The sequence below is a fragment of the Phasianus colchicus genome, chromosome 2 (assembly GCF_987193195.1).
Source record: "Phasianus colchicus chromosome 2, bPhaCol1.hap1.1, whole genome shotgun sequence".
NCBI lineage: Eukaryota > Metazoa > Chordata > Aves > Galliformes > Phasianidae > Phasianus > Phasianus colchicus.
Window position 1 is genome coordinate 15,829,958 of NC_143437.1, and position 15,954 is coordinate 15,845,911.

At 44.5% G+C, this 15,954-nt stretch overlaps 1 protein-coding gene across 1 annotated transcript; it reads left to right on the forward strand.

The window, feature by feature from the left end:
- Nucleotides 1-130: 130 nt before the first annotated feature.
- Nucleotides 131-15,947, forward strand: SLC22A7 (solute carrier family 22 member 7). Its single transcript, XM_031597404.2, is given in 10 exon segments — nucleotides 131-662; nucleotides 2,469-2,572; nucleotides 7,135-7,289; nucleotides 8,651-8,819; nucleotides 11,056-11,173; nucleotides 11,779-11,888; nucleotides 11,975-12,189; nucleotides 12,661-12,769; nucleotides 13,691-13,901; nucleotides 14,284-15,947. Coding segments are annotated over 10 exon segments (1,647 nt in total). The 5' UTR covers nucleotides 131-284; the 3' UTR covers nucleotides 14,362-15,947.
- Nucleotides 15,948-15,954: the final 7 nt, after the last annotated feature.

The following is a 15,954-nucleotide window of genomic DNA, read 5'->3' on the forward strand; positions in this document are numbered from 1 at the left end:
GGACTGTTTTTTTTTTTTTAAAAAAAAAGGTGCTTTGTGCTGGATCTACTTGAAGTAGATGTGTATGCACGTGAAATGACCTGGAATTATTTCCTTGGCTCTACCCCAAGTTGAGAGTTTCACTGTGACTTTTGAAAGCCTTGCTGTGAGATCTCAAAGTCCAAGGAAGTGGCTGTATGAAAAGCCATGGGAAGCTGAGCTCCAAGGACAGAGACCACTTCTCAAGCTCATGTTGCTGCTCCGTGGTACATAGCTGCTCTGAATGAGCAAACTCTATAGAAAAGATGAAATTTGAAGATCTCTTACTGGAAACTGGTGGCTTTGGCAGATTTCAGATTTTGATTTTGTTAATCCTATGCCTCCCAAGAATCAACCTTCCCATGCATTTCCTACTGCACAACTTTCTTGCTGCTACCCCCTCTCATCATTGTGCAATTCCTCATCAGGAAGAATTTGTGAACCTCACCACGGAGGAAATTCTGCTCATCAGCATCCCCCGGGAGCCCGATGGCACCTTCAGGTCTTGTGAGATGTTCTCACAGCCTCAGTTTCACCTACTTCTCAATTCCTCTCTGCAACCAGACAACGACTCCGTCACCCAGGACTGCCAGTATGGGTGGGTCTACGACCACTCGCAGTTCACCTCCACCATCTCCACTGAGGTAACCCCTGGCCTGTGATCTAGCTGAAAATGAAAATAGCTCAGTGTTTTGAGGAGATGAAGAAATGTTCACGATTGAAGGGGAATCTTTGCATTTTAACCAGTGGAAAGTAATTGTTTAGAGAAGATGGCATGGGATGGGGAAGTTCTCTTGAGCTCAGAGGTAGATGCCAACATTTCTCATGAGTACCTCCAGGTGATTGAGAGACTGGGGGTGTGGGGAGGAGACTGTTATGGGATTTTCTTTGCTTGGGCCATGTGGCATTGGCACAGGATCACACCCTGTAAGAATGTCATCTGACTCTGTGGCTTTCTTGATTTTCCAAGCACTTTGTTACTTCCCTTGTCTGTCTCTCCTCTCTGGTCTCCTGTTCCCTTGCTTCTCCCCAAGATCAAGCAGCCTTTCTCAATTTCCCTGCTTGTCCTATTCCTGCCCTTCAATATATCTTTGGTGCTTTACATTTGTTGACTACATGACTTGATGGGAAGCAGACCTCAGCAAAGCTGTTGACTCACAGTGACTTTATCCTTCTAGAAGACAATTCCAGATTTAGCAGTCCATCAGTCCAGTTGTCAGCAGCACACCCACGAAATGTACTCTTGGAGGGCTCCTGGTGAGGTGCAGCACTCTGGTCAGCCATAACCTTGAGTCTGCCCAAGGTCCCTGCCAGTCAAACATTATCCACCAGCCTTCTGAAATGCTTCGTTAGGGCTAACAGTCATACCTCTGGGTGTTAATGCTTTACCTGCAGGCTGTAGCTTTTCCTCCTGGAAAGGCAGCCCAAAGCACAGTAGGTCTTAGGGAAGGGAACACTTTGGTCAGACAAAAGGAAAATGGTTGGTTGAGAAACAACATCAGCTGGCCATGCTTTCACTGAGACAAGTCTTATCCTAGAACCAATGTCTTCTCCCCACCACTCAACCTCTGGTTTGGCAAGCACAGAGATGGATGTTGGGAGTGCGCCAGGTTTGCACCTGATTTCCACACTGTTTCAGGGAGAAAGATGTAAAGCACCCCTAGAGAAAAAGGCAGGATAAATGCTCTGCTTCAGAGGCAATGGACTCAGAGCCTTATGACACTGCACTCAGGGTGCTGTGGCTTCAGACTGTGTTCAAGAGGCCATGGGCTTTCTGTGGAGTCTTTGTGTCTTGCAGCCAAAAAGGTTGTTCAAGGTCTGGCTGGCCTTGTCAGAGAGGCTGCAAGGCTGGGTTGATGATTAAATTAAGTTTTGTCAAGTTACACACATATGAAAAATTAACCCTGCAGCTTGGTCAGAGCATTCTCTAATGATCAGCAACATTTGCACCTCCAAGGAAGAAAAATGATGCTAATTAACTAATTAAGAAGAGTGCCTAGACCACTCTCCATAGAAATAAGTAAGTTAGCATCAGGAGTGAGTCTGACTCCCCTCTGCCTTCCTTTCTCCCTGCACAGACTACTTGGAGGAAAATTGGTGAGGGCAACACTAACTGGATATCAAGATGGCATTCTATAAGAAATACTGTAGCACAAAGAATCAGAGAATTGTTTAGATTGGAAAAGAACCTGAAGATCACTAAGTCCAAATATCACCCTGACCTACCCAGTCCCACCACTGAATCATGTCCCTCAGTGCCACATCCACATGTCTCTTGATTAACCCCATCACTGCCCTGGGCAGTCCATTCCAATGCCTGACCACCCTCTCTGAGAAGAAATTTTTCCTGGTATCCCAACTAAACTGCATCTGGTTCAACTTGGGAAGGGGTTTGAAGGGGGACAGAGGCTGAACTGGGCATTCAGTGTCACTTTGGCCTTGTGTTTCAGTGGGATCTCGTGTGTGAGCAGCGTGGACTGAACCAGGCGACCGCGACCTTCTTCTTCATTGGCGTCACGATGGGGGCTGTGGTGTTTGGATACCTTTCGGACAGGTTTGACCCTCTCAGGCTGTCCACCAAGGCTGCAGTTTCCTGGCAAGGCCTTCACACACATGTGACTTGCAAAAGCAATGAGAGGGTTAGAAAAAGGAGAAAACACAGTCGTAAAGGGAGAACTCTTCCACATCCAAACTGGATTGAAGTCATATTGAGAAGCAATGCAAGGGCTAAATGCTGAGTTAGAGTTGTGGATTGCTTCATGGGGCAGACAGTTAGGGGCCCACGTGAGAAGCTGCTCTGGCCATTGGGAGGATAAGGTGCATTGCAACAATGACAGCAGCACTGGGGTCAGAATTGCTGCATCCACTGTCTGCAAGACATTTCAGGAAAGATAACTGCCTGAAAAGGAGAAAGATGATTAAAACAAAGCTGAAACAAGCAGCTGAGAGTTAAATCCTGGCAAGCTATCTGGAAATTATCTAAGGACACACAAGTGAGGGGCTTAAAGCAAATACATGTCAAGTCCTAAAAAAGGTTTCAAGAAAGCAAAACTGTCATTACTAGAGAAGCAGGGTAAAGCAGGGAGGCACTCCTCAAGGAAGAGCTAAGACCATGGCTTGATAAGGAAAATAGGAGCAAATCTTTTCTCCCTGGTTAAATGTTAGAATGTAACAATGTAATGGGGAAAAAAAAAAGTCTGAGTAACAACGTAGAATGGGCATCAATTAAGAAATCAAATATTTTTGCAAATAGCTGAACCAGGAAACCTACCACTGAATATGCAGAGCAAGCATGCAATCAGGATGTGCTGTTCTCTCTACACTTTTCAATATTTAATGGCTGTTTCCTGTGCAGGAAACTATTTGATTCCCTCCTGATTTCCTTTCTCTGGGACCAAAGGAACATTCGGGTGAGGCAGGCTGCAAAATCACTTCACAGCAGAAGGGAAACTAGGTGCACCATACAAAGCTGCCAGTCACTTCTGTACCTTTTCTTGTATCTGTTTCAAATCAGTTTTTATACAGGTCCCCAAGAAAGACCTTGGCAACTGCCAGCCAGGCAGCCTGGCATCCAGCTCTAACGAGCGAATTGGTAGAAACAGTTTTGAATGGCTGAGCCAGTGGCCATAGGACTTCTATTTCTCTTTTGCATAAGATTCGTACCCTACAAACAGATTGGATTTCTTTGGAGATGTTCACAGGTGTGTGAACAGAGGAGATATCATCTGTAAGATGTTTCCTTACAAAAGGCTTCAAAAGAAACTGAGCAAGACAGGATGTCCCTGCATGGCTAAATAATTGATCAAAAGCGGGGAAGGAGGAGGGAGGGGTAAGTGTTGGGTTGTTACAATGAAAGGACATCTCTGGGGATCTGTTAATTGGATGTGTGCTCTTCAGCATATTCATAACTGATCTGGAAAAGCAGTGAGTGGGGAGGGGGTGCTGAGTGACCAGGTTGGTAGAAATAAAATCTGAGTGTGAAGAACTACCGAAGGATCCTACAGAGTGACTGAGTGGAAGCATTAAAAGACACAATTTCAGGGTAGGTTAATGTAAAATAAAGAAAGAAAGGCATCCAACATCACATGTAAAATAGAGCTGTCCATAGCGGCTCAGGAATAAGACTTAGAAGTTACAATAAAAAGCTCCTGACAAATATCTTATAGTCTTAGAATCACCAAGACTGGAAAAGACCTCCAGGAGATCATCCAGTCCAATCATACACCTACCACCAATATTTCCTTACTAAACCATGTTCCTCAGTACAACATCTAAATGATTCTTGAACGTCGCCAGGGACAGTGACTCCACCACCTCCCCTGGCAGTCTGTGCCAGTGCCTGACCACTCTTATGGAGAAGAAATTTTTCCTAATATCCAACTTGAACCTCTCCTGGCACAACTTGAGGCCCTCTAGTTCTATCTTCTCAGTGATGAGTAGCAGCTGGGGAAGCAAATGTATAATTCAGAATTGTTAGGAAAGGAATATAAAACTAAAGTGAACATAACCATGCAGAAACGTGTATATATGTGATGGCCCCACATCTTGAATACCGTGTACAGTTTTGTTTTCTCTTCAATCTCTTCCCCACCTGTACCTACTATAATCTCCCCAAGGTTATAGTAGAAGGGAAGAAAATGTGATGACAAAAAAGACTAAGTTAAGGATTGACTGCTGAGTAGACAAACCAGGACCTTCAGTCTGCTAAAGAGGCAGATAAAGGGGGTTTGGCAGCCAGTCGTGCCTTCGTCAGCAGCCTGACTGCACTGCCATTCTGCGCCATGCTGTAAACCACAGCAAATGGATCAAGCAGATTGTGTTGGTTGCCTCCAAAACTGCAGATATGGCAATAGGTCTTCCATCTTCTTGGGGGTGCTCAGAACTTTATAGTGCATATTCAGTCCCATTTCTAACATTCCACCTCTCTGCTCTTCATGGTTTCCTCATCTGCAAGATGACATTTCTTTGGCTTCATTCTCATCTCAGCCTCCTCCAACTGTACCCATTTAAAGTGGAGAGCCAGAAATGCATAGGGGGCTTTTCAGCTCAAGAAATGACCATTTACTCCTGCCATCTGGCTATTAATGTATCGTTTACCCATGCAAAGGCCTCCTCTCCTCTCCCGTAACAGCTTAGTTTCTATACGAATCTCTGGTTTTAGAGTGGTTCCATAAGAACCACTCTGGTTTTAGAGTGGTTATGGCTGCTTTGGGAAATCCAAGCATTCTGAATCAATCAGAACTTTCACACCACATTTGACTTCTCCTGCAGTGAACTTCAAGAGATAATGAGCATTTTCTTTACAAAAGCCATGCTGATACCTGCAGCATTTTCTTATCTGTGTCAACGAATTCTAATTTTTAACATTACCTTTACCCACTTAATCAGTATCAGTACTAGATCTGTTAAACCTCAGATTCATGCTCCCACATCTCCCTCAGGACACTGTAAAATCAACCTTTCTCTTCTCTAATAGAGAAGAGGTCCCATCTCCCCCGTGCAAATTGTAAATCACGTACTGCACCTCTGGAGGTTCAGGCTGAGAGACATCTGGTCCTGCCATTTTGCTACAGCTCAGGTTCATTCTGATCCAAGCATCCACAGACTCCTGCACTTGAGAACACTTCTGCTGACAAATCTTACCCCACCAAACCCTCCAACCCTTTACTGAGAACATGTCTATGCAAAAGAATAGAAATCTGGGAAAAAAAAAAAATGAAATACTGTTATTACCTGTTCTTGTCCAGATTCTCCTTCTGTACCTTGTTATTGTACCTCATTGGCTGCATCACGCTCTGGCAGACTCCCAGATTGGGATATTTATGAAAATTGCTTTTTTATTCATTTTTATCCTTGCACAGTTTGCTCTTTTTATTATATTTTCCACATATAAACGTTCACAGGTTGGGCTTTTCCATTTCTCTCTCTCTTTGAAGGCAATTTTAACCGCATTACTTCTGGCAGCCTCCTTGTAGCAGTTCAATCCTGTCAGCTTCTCTCTGGTTCCGTTAGCAGGTGGTGTGCATTTGCTGTGAGAGTCTAGTAATGGGTCCATAAATAGCAGCCTTGTGCTCTGCAGGGAATTTTATATTTTGATATGTTCTTTACTGTATTTTTGAACCACATCTTAATTTCAAAAATTTATTTTTGTTAGCACTTATACTTTTGGAAATGGGATCCAGCACTGGTGGGTTTCTGGATGCTTGCTGCACTCACTCAGGTGCATCACTTCTGCAGTCGGGGTCTGTTTAAATTTCACAGCAGATCCAGAAAACTGCCTGGGCTATCACCACGAGTTGATTCTTCTCCAGCAGACGTGTTAACTAGCTGCTACATGAAGTTACCTGTGACTCTTCTTAAGAATGTTATGGTGGCACTATGTCCCAACACATCATTTCACCCCCTAGTGTAAAAGTCCTTGCCACCAGCCCTATCAGGTGGCCACTGGGAGAATGCTAGAATCAGTTCCCATAGACTGGATGCAACCTGTTGGCAGATTTAATTACTAGGCCAGTTTCAAAACATCACATGTGGGGCTGATATTTGCAGAAAGGTCCTCTCTGCTTTTGGATAGTTTGTCAAAATTTTCGTTGAAATCCCAACCTTATGCTCCATGTCGAATTTTACATTTCCACAGTTTGTGTAGAACCACATATGCACGCTGTTGGTGTGAGAGTGAATGCCTAAGCACATCTGCGTGTATTTGACTTCCTATATTTCTCTACACTCTCCCCACAGGACTCTGCACCAAGGATAAGGTCATACAACTTCCAAAATCCTTGAGGAGCGACCTCAGCATGCATGTTCTAGCTGACATCACTTATTATCATGGTGGCATTGAATGGGCAGCCCAGTATATCATTCTTTTTTATTAGTGCTTCTCTTTCCATTGGAGAGACTCATGCCCAGTGCTCATGGGGCTTTCTGACCCTGTTTATGGGATCACATCTCTGCAGCACTGGCAATATCCAGCAAATCCCTCCACTCTGGGGTACCATATAGTCTTTGCAGGGCAGACTATGTACCAACCTCCTTAAGTCTCTGCTTTGCCTCATTTCAAACCCTATCCTGGGACACAGTTCCAGCCTGTAAATAATCCTGTCTGTGCTTTAATAGGTTCGGCCGGAAATCTATCCTCATGCTGTCACTTGTGTGCTCTGTCATATTTGGGATGCTGAGTGCCTGCTCCGTCTCCTACAGCATGCTGGCTATCACAAGAACCCTCACTGGGGTGGCCCTGAGTGGTGTGTCCCTGATCATCTTGCCTCTGGGTAAGTATAGTGAAGCTGTAGGTGTACAGGGTGCCTACTTCTTCAAAAGAGCAGTTGGGCAGTGGCACAGGCTGCCAGGGAGGTGGTGGAGTCACCATCCCTGGAGGTGTTCAGGAACTGCAGAGATGTGGCACTGATGGATGCAATCAGTGGGCGTGGTGGGGATGAGCAATGACAGTTGGACATGATGATCTTACAGGTCTTTTCCAACCTTTATGATTCTATGATTCTGGCCAGCAGTTCCTGTTAATCACCGTTCTTAATGCTTTAAAATCTATAGATAAAGATCTGCCCTTTTCCTCTGATATTGGGTTCTCATTTTTCACATGCAATTAAAGAAATTCACCAGTTGAGCAGGAGCAGGATGTTGGGTCATTCATGGCATGCTTCTTCCTCTCCAGTCTTAACTTTGCAGCAATTGTTTCCATCATATTCCTTATCTGTATTCTTAGAAAGGCAGGAAAGGGAAAGAACACGAAAATAAAATCTTTCAAAGTGAGGCAAACTTGAAGCTAAGAAATTTAAGTAATGACATAATTAAAACAAGCTCCAAACTCCAAGCTACCCAATAGAGCATCAGATGATTTTAGAGGTATGTTTAGGATGCCCTGGGCAAGAGTCACAATACCTTAGAGCACATTACATGTGTAGCAGAAATTTCCAGAATTTTTGCAGATATGCCCAAAAACAAGCTAAAAATGCTTCAGGAAAGGACAAATACACACAAGATATTACATGTCCCAAGGCCTGCGATGGCACATTCTTATTTTAAAGGTGATGCCTACAATACAAAGTAGAGATTGGGAAGGACATTTCTGATTGCTAGATGCTGTAGCATGATGTCAAGATCTCTGGAGGCAAATTGACTTAGTTCTCAAACAGAAGTAAGGGGATCACCCTTTGTTCTGGATTTGCATGTGCATTAATATCTGTTCCACTAAGGCAGTTCAGCTTAATTTATGTATACTATATTAATGTTATATTTCTTGAATCTGGAATAATGCATAGGCAGAGAAATTGGAAAGGCAAGATACAACTGGAGAGTTAGATTAAAGATTAGTTTGATGGAGATGACTATTAGATGCTATTGAACAAGATAAAAACATGTCATGTAGGGTGTTTCTGGCACCATTGTTAGTATATGTCCAGAATTTCTTCCTTTAAAGCTTCATTTTAGTTGTTCTCAGCTTTTTGAGGAGTTAAGTTGTGGATGAACATTTATAAGTGGCAAGTGTCAGTGAAACTCTCCAGGAGGAAAAGACCAGGGATGTTGCCTCACTTTGCCCTTCTCACAAAGACCCGTAGACCCTCTCCTGGAGAAGTCCTGTGTGACCCAGCTGAACGCTGCCTCCCTCTTACAGCGATGGAGTGGGTGGACACAGAGCACCGCACCTTCTCTGGGGTCCTGACCAGCATCTCCTGGAGTGTAGGGAACATGCTGCTGGCCTTGACAGCATACCTGGTGAGGGAATGGCACTGGCTCTTGGTTGCTGTGACGGGACCTTGTCTTCTGAGCATCGTCTGCCTGTGGTGAGTACAGCAACCTGTGGCCTGCTGCTGCTGGAACAGGAGCAGGATGCCATCTGTCTTTCTGCCCTGTGTGTATGGCAAATATTGCAGTATTCATCCTGGAATTGGATCTAGCAACCCTGAAAACCTTCAGAAATGGTGGCCTGGCCTTCTTCAACCTCAGGGTCATTGTTTGGTTCATCTTGGACATCAGTGTGGATCTGGACCCACACTGCAAAAATCTCCCAGGGTAATGGGGAGCTATAGCTGGAAGCCACACAAAATAATCTGACTGATATACATGCAGACCCCAAAATTACATGCATAACTGATAAGCAAAAAAGGTATAAAAATGAAAATGTGACTTTCAGCTGCCTAGAGAGGCATCTACAGGTGATGGTTTACTTGCTTACTATGTCTGTCCATCAGCATGAAGCAGCAGATGAAATAGCTGCACCAAACAAATAGCTACTAACAAAATCTCAGATCATATCCGTGAAAAATGGGATGCATACTGATGCTGTTGTTAAACAGTGGCTCAGAAGTAGATGTATCCTTTCAACAGTGATGAATGGTTTTGGCAGAAAGTAACATCTGATGTTTTGCTGATCAAATTCAAGACAATTAAATTTTATCTTCTGCTGACTTTCTGGTTTGAGATTTTGCTCTTTTTCTAGGACATCTAGGTGCAGAAATTGAATCCTGGGAAATGTTGAAATTCATTGATATATTTGGATCCACCCTTTGAAAAATAGCTGTATTTCTTTCTAGTTTGTTAATGCCTTTTATGGAAATGAGTTCTCAAAAAAATTACACTGTCTGATCAAAATTCAAGCAAACAAGAGGTCAGTGATTGTTAGATAATTAAGTCCCTGAAGAATAGAACCAAAATTTAATTTAACATATTCATTATATATTGTTGACACAATACCTGTACTCAGCTGAGACATTAGACAGCCAAAAGACATAACATACTCTGGAGATGATGGCAAGGAGTGCAAAATGCCACCTTTAATTCTTTATATTTGCCAAAGTATTAACAAATTCTGGGAAGGAGTTGAAAACTTTCCATAGTTCAGTTCTGCAAATGATTTTGCTCTACACACCCTTTTCAGCTCTGGATTGAATAGGTTGAATAGTTCATTGATTTTACAGCAACTTGACTTAGGGCACACAAGTCACCAACAGCTTACAGGGAACTCAGTGGAAGAACTCAGTGAGAGATCTCAGTGAGAGATTTTGACAAACTCATGAGCTCAGTTGATCTCTTACCCAAATATTCCTTCAAGCTTCTAACTGCACTTCAGTTGGGCTATATTGAAATTTTTGCATATAGTTGGAATGGATGTGACTGTGAGGCATTTCCAGTGTCTCCTGGATACTGACCACTATGCAGCCCCACACGTGCTCAGGCCAACAGAGCTGCACTGTGGCCTGGGGAGATCCAGGGCTGATAGTGCCTTGTAGCTCACATGAATTGCAACCAGATGAAAGATCACAGACAGGAACAAGGAGTTACAGATGCCAGTTTATGACAAGTGGTGGATCTTTTACTGTGACAGATAGAAAAATAGGAGTCACAGGACCCCCACTCAAGGTACATCTGCTAAGTAAACCTCTTCAAGTTGCTAATTAGCTATGCAGCATTAGAGCATCCCTTGTCACTCACTGACTAGTATGGCTTCTTCACTGGGGGCCACAGCCACAGTGATTAAGACTCCAGTGGATTATCTTTTGCAGAAGGCTTTGCTTGTTGTGAACAGCAAATAATTTAGGAATTAACAAAGGAAGTAAGAGGTATACTCTCAGTGGGTCCACTAAATCCTTTCTACATAGTAATTTTTAATATTCTAAAATATCAGCATTTAAAGAATCTAAAAAATCATGAATATAAATCTAAATTAATCTATACATCTGAATAAATCTAAATCTAGTGTCTAAATATAAACTTTCTGGGGCCAATTTTATTTGTTAAGAGCTTGAAACCAGATCAGAAAATTCAAGCTTTGATCAAAAATCACATTATAAAAATTTTGGCTAGACATCTTTCCATTAAGAGACAAGTTCTTTAAGGGTAGAATAGCATGTATGTGTAAAGAGGGTGTCCTACTTATCTTAATCTCATGCACCACAGTTGTTATTCTCAGTAGAGGCTGAAGTCTCATAGAGAAGATCCCCTGTCTTTGGCCAAGGCCATGTATATGGGGTGGAAAATATGGGGTGCCAACAGGAATGCTGTCTTCTCTCCTTGCACCAGGTGGGTCCCAGAGTCTGCCCGATGGCTCATAGCCAATGGCAAAGTGAAACAAGCTCACAAGCATCTGCTTAGATGTGCAAGAATGAATGGAAGGAAAGACTTCACTGTCTCACCAGAGGTGAGAAACTGAAGATCCAGACACATTCTTCCTCCCACATTTTCTCTTTCTCTCTGTTCTACTTCTACTTTATATCTGAAGTGATGCTCAGCCTGCAGTGTGATCTGTGGGGCACTATGGTCTATAGGATGTCTTAGGCCATTTTGCTCTATAAAGCATTTATGTTCACTGCTAAAGAGAACTTTAGTAGGTGGGGAGTCTTTCCATTCATCACTGTCATGGCAAGACGCCTCATTGCACCGGACACTGGACACTGGACTGAGTATGCAGTGAAAGAAGTACAGATTGGAAAAATAAGGAGTTGGAACTGGCCAGTGCTGACTTTGCTAGGACTCTTTCTGCCACGTGGGATATGTGAGTAAGAGAGGAAAAGGGGTCATGGATGAAAAAAGAGCTCTAAAACGTTAGATAATCTATTAAATGATGTAGGAAGACAGGTCTCTCATAACGAATGCCCAGCAAATTGTTCTGTGATAGGAATATATGGGAGACTGAATGGGTTGATGAAATTAGGAAAGGCAACAGACCCCAGTCTGTCTAGGATCTCATGTCTGGATGCTAAATGTACAGCAGCTGAGCTCCTTCCTTCTTCTCACATCTCCCAGGCTCTTAGAGGAATGACTACAGAGAAAAAGCCAAGAGAGAGTTTCTCCTACATCACCTTGTTCAGGACACCAGTTCTGCGGAAGATCTCTCTGTGTTCTGGCACAGTGTGGTAAGCAGTGTTACTTTACACAGGGGATTCATCCTGCATTGCCCAGCTGATTTTCCCCTATTTCAATCTCCATACGTTCCTTGCAGGTTTGGTGTTGCCTTCTCTTATTACGGCATGAGTATGAACCTAACTGGCTTTGGGCTCAACATGTATTTATCTCAGTTTGTCTTTGGCATCATTGAGATTCCAGCCAAGATACTCATGTACGTGCTGGTGAATCGAATTGGACGGCGGCACAGCCAGGCGTGGTCACTCATCCTGACTGGACTATGTATAGGAGCCAATATCATCATTCCTAAACGTGAGATGCTCTTCTGCTGTATGCTAAAGGGGAGGTATCTATCCTGTGCTGTGCTAGAGAAGGAGAAACATAGATCTTGCTCTATATAGAGACATCTTCTACCTGCAAGGGCATTAGTGGGACAAGGCTGCTGATGTGGGCCAGCCCTACTATTTGGAGGCAGCAGATGTTCTCTAGTCACTGTGAAGCACTACAAGGCCAGTGATAACAAGGGGAAGTGCCCATCTTATTATAGATATTTTCCAATGGGAAATATTGGGACTTAGCCTTCCATCCGTTCAGCTTCCACTCAAAATAGCAGTCACCAAATTTTCAAACTGATTCAGACTGTTTCAGACCTTGGATGCAGCAGCTACAGGGCTCTGAAGCTTCCAGCTCTGTCTCTTGGAGCCTTCTAGCACCAGTAACCACAAGAAACTTCTTCACATTTTTCTTTGACTATTGTCATAAATGTCTTTTCTTTCCCCTCAGCTTTCACTTCTCTACGCTCTGTGATAGCCATTATGGGCAAAGGTTCCTCAGAAGCTGCATTCACCACTGTCTACTTGTATACCTCTGAGCTCTACCCCACCGTCCTGAGGTAAGAGACACTCCTGCCTGAGGGCACCACCAGATCTGCAGTGGGATGTCACCATCTGATCTTGGACACTGACACAGCAGGAGGTGCTCTTGGCTAGACTGCAGGACTGATCCCTTGCCTCTAGAAGTAGCAGGTTCTGAGGATTACATCCACCCACAAGAAATGGGCAGAAAGCTATTATTTGCTGACCTGGGGTATGTGGGTAGGGGAATGTGTTGAATGGTGAGGAGTATTCTGTGGGACGCATACTACCACACAAGATTGATAGCCCTCTGGACATCAGATGATATTAAAGCAGGGATTAAGTACCTTTTAGGAGAAAAAAGACAGTTCATTTGAAATATCAGTTAATAATGACGTAAAATCACAGAGAGGCCTGGGATCCCTTTTTTATGCATGAAATGCCATTCACCCCCTGAAAATCATTAAGTGGAATAGATCCCAGGTCCTATTTTTGGCCACATCTCCAGACTTTCCTAACTACAGAATGACCAAAGGTGCTCACAGGAATCTCTAGTGCTTGGCATCTGCCTAGAACCACTAGGGAAAGCAGGGACTTAAATTAATCTCAGAAGATAAGAGGACTTACTACAGGGATGTGTAGAAAATACACTCAATTTTAGACTTTCAAAGAGAAAACATCTTCAGGGTAGATATTTGGAAAGTGTTGTCATTATATGAAGATACAGAGGAAAAAAAAAAAAAAAAGGTGGAAAAAGCCCAGTAGGGGAAAAATCTAGGGGTGAGAAATCCCAAGATTTTCTCAGCTAGTGATGTGAAATCTCTTGATCCCCCCAAAAATAGGAGAGGGAAGAGGGACTCCATTTTTTATTTTTTTATTTTTTGCAAGGTCTGATATGAAAGAAGTACCCATGTTTTTCTTGGGGTATTCTACACTACCACAGTCTCCTACCTTTTCAGGCAGAATGGAATGGGATACACCTCCTTCATGGCACGCCTCGGTGGGTCTTTGGCCCCACTTGTGTTCCTGCTGGATGATGTGTGGAGGTCTCTGCCTGAGGTGACGTACTGTGGTGTAGCAGTGTTCTGTGGCTCGGTGGCCTTCTTGCTCCCAGAGACACTCAATGTGCGCCTGCCTGAGGGCATTGAGGACATCGAGAAGACACAGTGAGTAAGCTCCATCCTGTCTTGCACAAAGAGTCTGCCAAAAGAGGCAGGGAAATGTCCCATCTGACATTGTAATTCCGCATCCACGGGCAGCAGCAGATCAAGTGACACTCCAGCAGGGATTGGGACTGCTAGGCCCTTTGCTCTTCTATCCACCAGCCCAAAAAGAATCTGGGGGTGTCAGCTGGCTGCTGGCTGAACATGAGCCAGCAGTGTGCGCAGGTGGCCAAGAAGGCCAACAGTATCCTGGCTGGTATCAGTAGGAGCTGAGTGGTGAGATGTGGCACTGAGGGACATAGTTAATGGGAATGATGAAGGTGGGATGGTGATTGAACATGATGATCTTAGAGGTCTTTTCCAACCTTGATTCTATGACTCCATGATAGATTCTTTCTTCCAGAGTGAAAGGACTGCTACAAACCAGCGCTCCTGAGGGCTTGCCATTACAGTCTCTTCCGAAGTGAAGGACTCCACGGGACAGCCAGAGACACTGTGAAGAACTGCAACACTGAGCCGTAATCTGGCCTGCCAATGGACTCTCCTCCTGGTCTCTCTCTGCAGGGAAGTGGGGCTGAGGACATATGTGGAAGGAGGTGGATCATAAAACCAGCTGGAGGGAACCAACCCTGCTCTGTAGTGTGGCCAGGACCAAAAGTGCTCAGGACTAACAGGATCTGGAAATAAAAGGACTCTAAGTTTGACTCTTCCACTCTTGTTGGACCAGCAGCACCTTTCAGATCACTGCACAGCCTTCCAGAAACTACAGCCCATTGGCTGACAAACCACAAGAAATGTAAAAGAGCAATAAAAACCACTGAGCGTGAATTGTACAAAAACGAATCTTCTTAAATAAATCTAGCTGGATGGGTGAACCATAAACTGTAGCTACAAATATTTATTGAATGTGGAAGTAGTCTGGAGATTTTCCACATGAAGACTCAAAGCTTGCAAAAAGTAAATGCAGTGATTTCATTGAGAATGGGATAACTGCAAGCATTTGCCCCAAATACAAAAAGATATGTATTTTTTGCAGATAATAGATATCTAGTGCATATAGTTAAAGGAACTCGTGAATGTAGTGCTGACTAATTCAGCACTGGACTTCATTCTGCTTATTGGTCTAGCACATCACTCTTAGATTTTGGGAATGCCTCGGCATCTTGCACTTCTGCAGATCACAGAGATGAGGCACCAGCTGTTAATAAACCTGGAATCCTGGGCGAAGAGTAATTCTCTAAACTAGGAGAGAGCGTGGCCTCAGCGTCTGAATCCCAGGTAAGCAATGCCCAGGTCTCTAGCGCGCACAAAGACGGCTGTGGAAGCAGATGAGGCAACCCATCAGATCCTAGGTCCAAGAGCGCCTCCTGGTAGAAATACGCCGCACAGCAAAATTTCGTTCGCCACATTTCTGCTTTCAGGTAACAGAAGGAAAGCGGGCTCCTCGGAATCAGCACGAGGCTGACTGAAAAAAGAGCGGTTCTCTGTGAGGAGCTGCAGCCGCCACGAGGCCTCCCTCAGCTCCTCTGCTCTGCGCCGAGCAAACACAGCGGCCTCGGCCGCTTCTGTGGGACCTTTTCAGGACACAGCAAACAGGTGATGGAGAGACACCGGGGTGCTTCTACAGCGAGGGGCCGTGCACTTTGACAGAAGCGTGCGTTTACTAATCGGACTATCTGCAGGAAAATGCTCTCCATTTGCTGGAAAGGCGTTGTGATTTCCAGCAACCAACGAGAGCACGCCGTACCGATGGGGTTTTTCCTACAGCGTCCGCGAGGAAAAACGGGGCGCTGACCAAACCGGGAGCCGCTCTCCTTCCTGCCGGCTTTGCTAAGAGACGCTAAGAAACTCCCCGAGCCCAGGACCGGTGAAATAAGATGACTGCGCTTGGCTACAGAGCGTGCAGGAGGCAGAAAACGAAGACGCTCATTAAGCTTTCGCCCTTTCCCTCCGATCCCCCCACGCCCCTCCCGCGCCCTCCCTCAGCCCGCAGCGCGGGACCCGGTGCCGAAGAGGGCGCTTCCCGCCCTCCGCGGCGTCGCCTGGAAGCGGGGCGGCGT